Source organism: Xiphophorus couchianus, chromosome 20 (genome assembly GCF_001444195.1).
Source record: "Xiphophorus couchianus chromosome 20, X_couchianus-1.0, whole genome shotgun sequence".
Lineage (NCBI taxonomy): Eukaryota > Metazoa > Chordata > Actinopteri > Cyprinodontiformes > Poeciliidae > Xiphophorus > Xiphophorus couchianus.
In genome coordinates, this window is record NC_040247.1 from 22,633,018 (window position 1) to 22,642,923 (window position 9,906).

The window sequence follows — 9,906 nt, forward strand, 5'->3', positions numbered from 1 at the left end:
GTTTTGAATCTGTTAAGTGTTTTAATGAACCGGCTGGAGTGTCCTGTTTTGCAGTAGTAGAGTGGTGAGGTAGATGCAGTGGAAATGATGGTTTAATGAAGAATTAAGCACTAAATCCAGGCAGCACAGGTGAGAAGAAGGCTAAGAGCTCAGATACCAGTAGCAACTGGTAACTCAGATAGACACAATGACATCAATCGAGGACCCAACAACGAACAAGAGACACAGGTGGATTTAAATACACAGAGGGTAATCAAGGGAACTAGACACAGCTGGGCTCAATCAAGGGTAGACAAAAGGAAACTCAACTGACAGAAACCTAAATAAACACACAGAAAACTCAAATCCTTACATGGAGACTGAATTAGACTAGCTCTTAACTCGATTTTGGCTGTATGATTTTCATTGTATGTGTTTTGTGTCTACTTTTAGGTTTTTCTGTTATTGTCTTGTTACACCTATTTACAATGTAAATCACTTTGTGGTTTATTTGAACTATTTTATATACTTTCAAATAAAGTTTACTTCATTATCACTTACTTACATGATGGCACATTTTTTATTGTAAATTAACCCCTTACCATTTTCATCATGCATCACAAGTGGACTTCTGCATTTTGGTCAGAAAATGTATCATGGATGTGACAGACCTCTTTTCCGATGCCGCCCTGGGCAATATCCCACATGGCCCATTACACAAATTGCTGGTGGAGTCAGTTTCACTAATGCTTAAGCTGCTTTAAAAATGTCTGACCTCAACATATTGGAATAACAGAAATAAATACAAGAGCTAAAACAGTGGCTGTTATCTTCTTCCACCCTAGTGTACTCTACCACCCATCACATTAACCTTTGGTTATCTGATACTAATATTGCTGCAATGGCTAATAACCAAACGTTATTGATATATGTTTGCCTACCCTTTGGACACCTGGAAAAAGCAACCACATAGGTGACATTTATTCTCTGCTTCAGTTAAACACCACACCCCTTCCCAAATCACATACACAAAGACAACTAGATAGCAATAAGTATTGGCTATCCTTCTTAAAATTACTGACACAGACTGATAGAAATATCAATGATGATTCATTGCATATCCTGATGTGACTTTTCACAATTTAAACGCACATTCAGATCTACTTTTTACCAAGTGAGCCATGACTTATTGATTTAAAAGTACACAAAGTGGTGAAATCCTGAGGAGAAGAACGTTTTTTACGACTCTATTACTAAAAACAAGACTAGTTTCAGCTGAGTCAGGTCTTTAACAATAGAAACTATTCAAGGATCACACAAGGGTCTATAATAACAACTGAATCATCAGTTCACTGATGTCATTTAAAGAAATATACCAACTATGCTAAATATATACTAGTATACTAATATACTATACTAACCAGAACTAGTACTTATCTGATTTAATACTTACATTATTGCTTCTGCTGCTTTGTCTGAGTGGCTTCATTCCTCAATAATTCATGTAAAAATCTTCATTCTGACCCGAGTTTCCATGGTTATGTTTCACCACTGCAGTGTATCCCTTTAGCCAGCTTGACCTTATGGTTGCTGTAGTAATCACACAGTTGATCCACCTTTTAAGTTAGAATCATGAGAGCTTTCAGGAACAAGTAGAGTTGCAGTCATGGTCTTCTTTTGGCAGCAGGTTTAAGGTACTCGGATCGATCAGCAGATGGTGCTAGTCAACCAAGTACCACATTTTTAATGCTTCATTAGCTTAAGACAAGACTTTATTGATTATTAATCCTCTCTGACTATGAACAGTGCCTTGAAAAAGTATTCACATCCTCTTAAGTTTTTCACATTTCATCAATCAACCATAACCTTCAAGGTATCTTGCTTAAATTTTGTTTAGTAGACCAAGACAAAGTGCTGCATAATTGTGAAGCAGATTGAGAAAGATACATGCCCTGTTGACCCTGGTTCCTCTAAATAAAATCCAATGAACCCAATTGCCATGAAATGTAATGAGTAAAAAAAAAGAAAAAAATCCACCCATCTATAATTCCTTCTCAGCATAAACACTGTGAAACACGGTAGTGGCAGTAACAGTCTGTGGGGTTTACTATGGGCTGTCAGGTCACCACATGAAGATGATACATCCATGTCAGACCTGACAAATTCTGAACACGTTGTAAAAGCACTATATATTTGAGTAAAATCATTGTCAAATTTTAGCACTCCAATATTTAGTCTTTTCAAAATATTGATCAGTTCTTCGATACTTTTATCCATATCCGGCAGGCAGTTTGCCGTGTTGAAAACTGTTTGATGGAAACAGAAACCGAGACACATCCGCTCCGTGAAGAATCCCTAGAATCCATCAAACCAATTCTTACTTTGTTCCAAGTAGACCCTGCTTCTGAACCATCATGTCTGAACTCCTCGCAGCTATAATAAACTGACCCTGAAAGGACCAAACTGTTAGTCAGCACCATGTGGCTTATTGAGAAAACCTGCCCACAGTACGCTCATAAAGCCTAATTGCTGTTCTTATTAATCATAATTATAGGGCAGCACAATGCACCTACTCTTAAAAGCAAAACTAGAACAGAACATTAAAACCGCAGGCGGCCGTGGCAATGTAATGTTCAGGTTCTGCACCCAAAAAAAAAAAAACCCCAAATGCTGTGCAATCAGTAATCATTCTCTGCTTTGTTAAAATAAAATTCCCTTGTAAAGAACACATCACAAACTTATTCACATTAAAGTAGCGGCCATGCAGTTTGAGATTCCGATTCTTTTATAGGGCTTTCAGGCAATTTTCCATCACATTTAGCGCTTTTATTGCATTTTTTTAGAGAAGTGTTGCCTCATTAGTGCGCATAAGGAAATGTTTCCCCCAATAGATGACCGGCACATTCTCTACTCTGTTTATAATAATTGTGCTCGTCAGTAAACCAGGCGATTGAGAGGCTGTGTTGTGGTAAACAATGTTGTCCCCCTGCGTACACTAAATACACCTTATTAGGCTGTTGTTTTATATACTGATAAGGGCTAAGAGTATGTTTTCAGAAAATCCAAGACACTAGTGACAAGAGTAAGTGTTCACTTTATCTCACTGCGGAGCCTTGCTAAAGTCTCCCCCTCTACCGTTTCCACTTTTGGTGACACTATAACCAAAGGTTCATCTATAATATTGGGATTTTAAGTAAAAAGAATATATGGTTTTGAACGTTCTTATTAAAAATATTTGGCAAAAGAGTGCCATTTGTTGTGTATTTATCCCACTTTACTCTGGTACGCCCAAATAACTTTCACGGTGATCAAACCGTATTTGGATTAAATTGGGTGATTAGTTATTCCAGTTTTGGTTTTTTTTTGTTTTTTTTTAAGATTTTCCAAAAAATAAAAATAAACAAAACCCACTGTCCTGCTACTTTTAGAAGCATTTCTGCACCTGAATCAAATCCTCTCACCTCCTGATGTAGCTCCACAGAACAATGCTGCCACCACCATGTTTCACTATGGAAATTGTGTGCTCAGAGGCATAGTGTTATTTCCCCACATTTTATTAGATGAAATGTTACCATTTTGTGTCATCTGACCACAGCACCTTGTTCCATGTGTTTGTTGTGACATGCTGGAAGTCAGACTTATGACTTTCCTTGAACAGTAACTTTCCTCTCGCCACTTTTTGATTTTTGGCAGCTTATCAGTTGAGTTTGGACTTTTTCTCTGATGCTTCTAATACAGTGCAGCCATACGCCGAACTGGCAGTCATGTGTTTTGTGTTTCAACGTTTTTTAGGGGGGTTTCATAGCATTTAGCTCTTTCATTGCCATTTTACAGTAATGTTGTCTCAATAGCAAAGGACATAACACTTTGTTGTTATTCTTCTCCCGCTAAAGACATCTTACAAGGTTTTGGCTTACATAATGATGAATAATACATTTAATTTTAATTTAGTGTGAAAAGATTTAACAAATTCATCGTTGAAAACCTTACTCTTGTCTCTGCTCAGCACAAAAACGGCTGAGCAAAGGGCAAGACGTCAACCTTTCATGTCATGGAGGTCAAGACGGTGCTGCCCTCTAGTGGTATCCTTTAACTAATTTTCTCATCATTGCAGTAAGGTTAAATTTTTGTCAGCCTACCATCATATCCTATGTAGAATAACTCAAATAGCGTATACACTTGAAATAATAAAACAACTATATTGATTGTGTAATAATGTTTATCAATAATATTATATTCATCCGCTTAAATGAGGTTTCAGCAGCCGAATCACAATCACGCAAAAAAAAAAAAAAAAAAAAAGTAGGTCGATTTACATCTCTTCTTATCTCTTCTTTTCTCTCAGAGCTGACTCCATGGTAAAAACCTACTGCGGTTTTTCATTTCTGAAAAAGTGCGCTGTGATATTGCTGTACATTCCCGTCAAAACGTGAACATCTGGTTTTCTGCAGGAGGCCAGGTTTTATTAGCCTCCTCGCTTTTAGTGGAGAGACATCCGCAAGAAATTGCCGATGATGGCTATCTTTGAGCCATGATTTATCACGTTCATGTGGAGTTATTATTATTATTATAGGCTGCACGCGGCGCTGGACAGGCATGCAGTTACACGCATGGACATAAACAGGTGAAATTGGCTCACTTTTTTTTTTTTTCAATTCAAATGATTTTATTTTTGCATTAGCCTATAAATGATTATATTAGTTATATGGTTTTATTTTGCTTTTAGGAAATCGTAATGAGATAAAGAAGGGCTGGTAGTTGCGTACATTATATGTATAATAATAATAATAATAATAATATGTGTGTTATGTAAATAAAATGAGCCTGTAGTGCACTAGTGGTTCCACATGCGTGTTTACTGCTGCGGTTCTGTTAATCTGCCTGTGGACAGAAGGTGGTGGTGTGGGATCTGCCATGGAGGATGCCGGTTGTGAACCAGCGAAAGGCCAGTTCTTTAAAGTAATGCTGAAAAAGAAATACCGCTTGTGATTTCTTATTTTATTTTTTGGGGATTTTATTGATATTTTTATGTTATTTCGTAAAAGTAAAATCACTAAATACGATTTTACAGTGTAATAAAAATTCGCGAATACGGTTGGTCTTTTCCTAAGTGAAGCCGTTTCGTACCTCCCTGATTCCATTTCGTACTCGTAAAACGACACCTAAACCACTGCTTTTCAATTGCTTTATTTGTTGTTAAGCAGTTGTGATTAATTAAAATAGTTCCCCCCCCCCAAATACTCAAATACCACTTAATCTCACATTTAAAGCCGAATTATTTTTTTCCCCGTATAATATGAGACTAAGCAGAGCTTATTATGACCGAATTTCAAAGTCTTTGGGGTTATTTGAGTCATAGTGAGTCATGCATGTAATTGTGTACAGTATTAGGCCTAAAAGTGAAAAATTGCTTAGGGATCATTAGATGTTCTTCAATCACAAAATGAGGAAAAAGGTAAATCAACGGCTCATTTGATGAGTTTCTGAAAGAAATATGACAGCTTGCTTTATTTGTCAGTCTCTTTCAATTTTTTTATTTTTTTATTTTATTTATTTATTTTTTTACATATAACTCTAAAAAAAAGACACGGGCTTAGCGGGGAAAACAAGCTTTTGAAAAAGACACTCTGGTTACATTTACAAGCTAAAATTGCCCATAATACTCCGTCCATTCAACGGTTAAAGTCGTCTTCTTTTTATAATCATTTATCCAAGATAATAACCTACTTGCCTCCTTTGGGGATCAAGAGGTTTTACCACGGAGTTAAGAAAAACCTCCTGTGATCTTTTCCACGACATAAACAAGCGACTTTTGTTTTGGTGTTTGGCCCCTGGCAGAGAGCGGTGGGGGACAAAGGAATGAAAGGCTTCAGAAGAGAGGACCGGTCTCCTTTGGCTCCTTTGTGTCAAGTTTCTGCTCTTTTCAGAAGGAGCGTCCATCCGTGTGATTTGAACTTATTGTCGGGGATTATACGTTAGTTCGTGCCTGCATGCTGGACGAGACGGAGCGGAGGTGATCTGGGGAGCCGAGTCGAAGAAAAGCAAAACATTTTTGAGATGAGTCTAAACGATAAATAATGAAAACGAACAAAAGGATTGTACCTGAATAAGTGAAAGGGCTCTTGCCCTGGTTGCTTGCTGCACCACAGCGCTCTGAGCTGAGCGTGTTGCCCGTCCCAGTCCCCCGTTGACATTTTAGGAATGATAAAAGTTCCGCCTTGCCTGGAGCTACAGCCTCGCTGGAGCCGGCCTCTGTCTGCGGCAGATTGCCTTTGCTCATTACAGCAATTATTTTACTCCAGTTTAACCCCTGCCTGAATGGCAGGAAAGTCCGGAGAAAGCCTTTAAAAGCGCCGCGGAGCGGTCTGTAATCCCCCCAACCCCGAACCTTCCTATCTGAGCCCTCTCCTCTCATCCCCTGATGGCAGAAAACGACCTTAAGTTTCTGTTCGGATACTTTTCTGCCTGCGTTTACTCCAGGGCGTCAGAAACTCTCCTCCAGACTCACACCGACACATGGCTCAGTCCACCTCATGTTGTAATGACTTGCCACCCGGCTCACTTTACACCCTTAAACGTACGTAATGACAGTGACACGGCGGATTGTTTACGAGCAATTTCCACCCAAGAGAGGCAATTTTCAGAATGTATCTCTGCGGTTTGAAGTCAGCAAAAGTGATTGTCCACCACCCACTCTTCCTCCTGCTTCCATCTGGCGCCTCTAATATCTGGGTTAGGCGATTCAAAGGCGAAAAGAAAAACACGCACAGCTAAGAAAATATCGAGATGTACCGAACGACTGGCTTAAAATCGAACTGAGCAGTTTCTCAATCGACCCTGATCGATCAGTAGATCAAATGTTCAATAAACCAAACCCTGCCACCACCATCATTCATTAAACGCATCAAAACTAAGAACATTTTCAGTCCCGAAAATCAGAAAGACTTCCTCTGAAACCTAAATACTCCTAGTGTTCAAGTTCCTTCATTTCAGTTTCAAAACCACTACCTCCAACAGGGGAATGTCCTTTTCTCAATTATACATTATAGAAAAAAAAGTAAGAGGTCAAAATTGGAAGAAACCTAAAAACTGGAATCGGTACAGAAACATTATCGTTATAACTTGATCGCAGAAAAACATGGAATTTGATCAAATCCACTTAAAAACGACACTGAGATGAGCCGAAACAGAGACCACACAGGGATCGAATGAGATCAGAAGTTTTCTTTGTGATATTTAAGTAACTCATTTTTTTTACTTATATATATTGTACTTAATGCACCTTGTTTTCATCTAATATGGATTTTCCTGAAGATGTTTAAGTTTGACCAGCGAAAATGAGTCTCATCCTCCAATTTGTCAGATTTACACAAGTCTTTTGTGTAGACGAGTCTTTATATAAAAAAAAAAAGAAAAAGGAAAAAGTTGAAAATTTGCTTTTTTTCACTTCATAACCAGTGAACGTAGACATTGAAAGTCACACGCTTGGAAGAGTTCAGCTTTTTAGACCAAATCTCTTGTTTAAACTCTATAACCCTAAACATAATTTGTTTTCGGTTAAATCGCTCTAAAATATATTTAAAATAGGTTTAGGGAAGACCTTCTGCAGTTAAAATGAAAAAGCGCAATTTAAAACGAAAAACATGGGGAACAAAAATAAACAATTTATTGTTAAGTTATGTCACAAATATATTCAGAATATAAATGAGGATATTTTTTTTTTCAAATATACATTACTTTACAGTACACTTTCCCCTTCCAAAATAAGGGAACCAATGAAACAACAGACAGTGTTGTTATTAAAAAAACCAGAATAAAAACAAACGCTGTGATTCTCCAGATTTTACGGACTAAATGAGACGCTGCGATTGCGCATTTATATGAAAGTAAAACATGAAAACAAAATAGAAAAACACCGATTCCAAAGCTGTGGAGTTGTTAGTGTAGTTTGACATCAGCTTGTCTTTTTTTAAGCCCAGTCAAAGTTCGTAGGTACAAAAAAAGTATGTCAAGCTGCGCCTTGATCTCTGGGGAAAAAAGGCTTGTCACCTTTCACCTGGCTGTCATGGACGCCCTGTTTAATGTCCACACTTGACTTTAAAGTCAAAACACGTTTGAAGGTTGCAAGTCGTCTTCCATACTTGCAAACAAAAAAGAAAAAGAAAAGAAAAGAAAAAAAATCCATCTTCAGAGAATCTTATCTGACACAAATGACACACACACACACTGTGGGAGTTTACTGGCCAGGTCGAAACGGAAGAGAACACAGCGTCGTCAGAGTGGGTCCGTTAGGAGGCCTTGCTCCCACCCTCCCTGACCAGACGCGACACTGACCTCCCCACCTGGATGCTTTTCTCATTTGTCGCATCATTGGTCCAAAAGGGGCCCAATCTCTCTTTAAAACGTAGTCCTGCTGGTGCCCTCTTTCTTTTGAGTGTCCCCCCCTCACCACTGTCAAGCCAGGTGGTACATACTGTATCCCACATGCGCGGCGTACAGTCCCACAGGAGACACCGGCAGCGAGTGCCTCTGGAACGGGTGCGACCCCGCGTAGGACGCCGGAACGTGTGCGCCGAGGGGGAAGGAGATCCCGAAGGCCGGGGGCAACATGGGCTTCGCTGCCATTTTCAGTTTTTCCAGCTCTGCCTCCTGGAGGCGCTTGGCCTTGGCTCTTCTGTTCTGGAACCAGATTTTCACCTGGGTCTCCGTGAGGTTGAGGGAGCTGGAGAACTCCGCGCGCTCCGCGATGGAGAGGTACTGCTTCTGGCGGAACTTCCTCTCCAGGGCCAGCAGCTGGGACGTGGTGAACGGAGTCCGAGGCTTTCTGTTTGTCTTGTGTTTGCGCAGCGGGCAGGCGGGAGGACTCAAGCGTCCTGCAACGACAACAAAGCGACCCGGTTACCAAAATAATAAAAAAATAATAATAATTAAAAAAAACATTTAGTACCTCTTCGAAACTGAACACTTTGCGAAAAAAGAAATCGAGTTGGCACATGTTGGTCTCTTAAATGTACGCGTTAGTTTTACATTATGTGCAATATAAACTCTACCCATGCGTAATTCTCACAACAAGCATTTTTAAGTGGGACTTACGTGGGGGTGTCGGGGAGAAACGTGGACTTTGGATCCACGAAGTCCTCTCTTGACTATCCGGGCTCTCGGGTTTAATCAGCACATCGTCGGACATGTTCATAATGTCGCCGACAGAAAACGCAGAGTTCATCGGCAACGCGGGAACAGAAGCGTCTAGACCGGCGAAGGCGCCCATCCTCGTCCCCTTCGCCAGTGACTGGGACGTCCCGGCCGCGCCGTCCGGAGATGGCACCTCTCTGCTGGGCTTCCTGTCAGCCATCAGCGCCTCCACGCTGAAAGGCAGGATCGCGACTTTGGGCTTCCCGGTCTCCTCTGCGGGGCTCAGGCTGGTCTGCATTTCGCCTCTATTGACGAGCACCGATCGGGGGGAGAGGTCTTCGCTTTTCACACCGGCGGTCAGTGCTGACATGGCGATCGATGGGGCCATACAGGTCCCGACTGTGCGCAAGTAAAAAAAAATATATATATATATATATGTAAAAGAGAGACGACTTTTTTTTTCCAAGTCTCGACCGTGACTGCGAGCCGTGGGAAGAGTTCTGCTAAAGTGACGGCATCCTCATGTTTATGCGGCCAGATTGGAGCGAAGAGCTGTATAATAAAGCAGGCGTGGAGAGAGAGGCGGCCAATCAGCGTGGACAGGGGGCCGGACCGAGTGAAATGTGGGGTTTAAAAAAGAAAAAAAAAAATCTGACAGAAGAAATTTAGCAATATAACCGACTTCAAATACACGTAAACAAAACAAACTCTTTATGATCCGTGGTTTAATCAAGAGTAAGAGCTCCCAAATGGCGTTTTAGTCCTAATTATATCCGAGAACAGAAAGAATAACAT

At 40.2% G+C, this 9,906-nt stretch overlaps 1 protein-coding gene across 1 annotated transcript; it reads right to left on the reverse strand.

Moving 5' to 3' along the window:
- Positions 1-7,624: 7,624 nt before the first annotated feature.
- msx1a (muscle segment homeobox 1a) lies at positions 7,625-9,499 on the reverse strand. The gene is made up of 2 exons (XM_028003983.1): positions 9,073-9,499; positions 7,625-8,852 (listed from the first exon to the last, which is right to left on the reverse strand). The coding sequence occupies exons 1-2, from the start codon at positions 9,497-9,499 to the stop codon at positions 8,434-8,436; spliced, it is 846 nt and encodes a 281-aa protein (XP_027859784.1). The 3' UTR covers positions 7,625-8,433.
- Between the last annotated feature and the right edge of the window lie 407 nt (positions 9,500-9,906).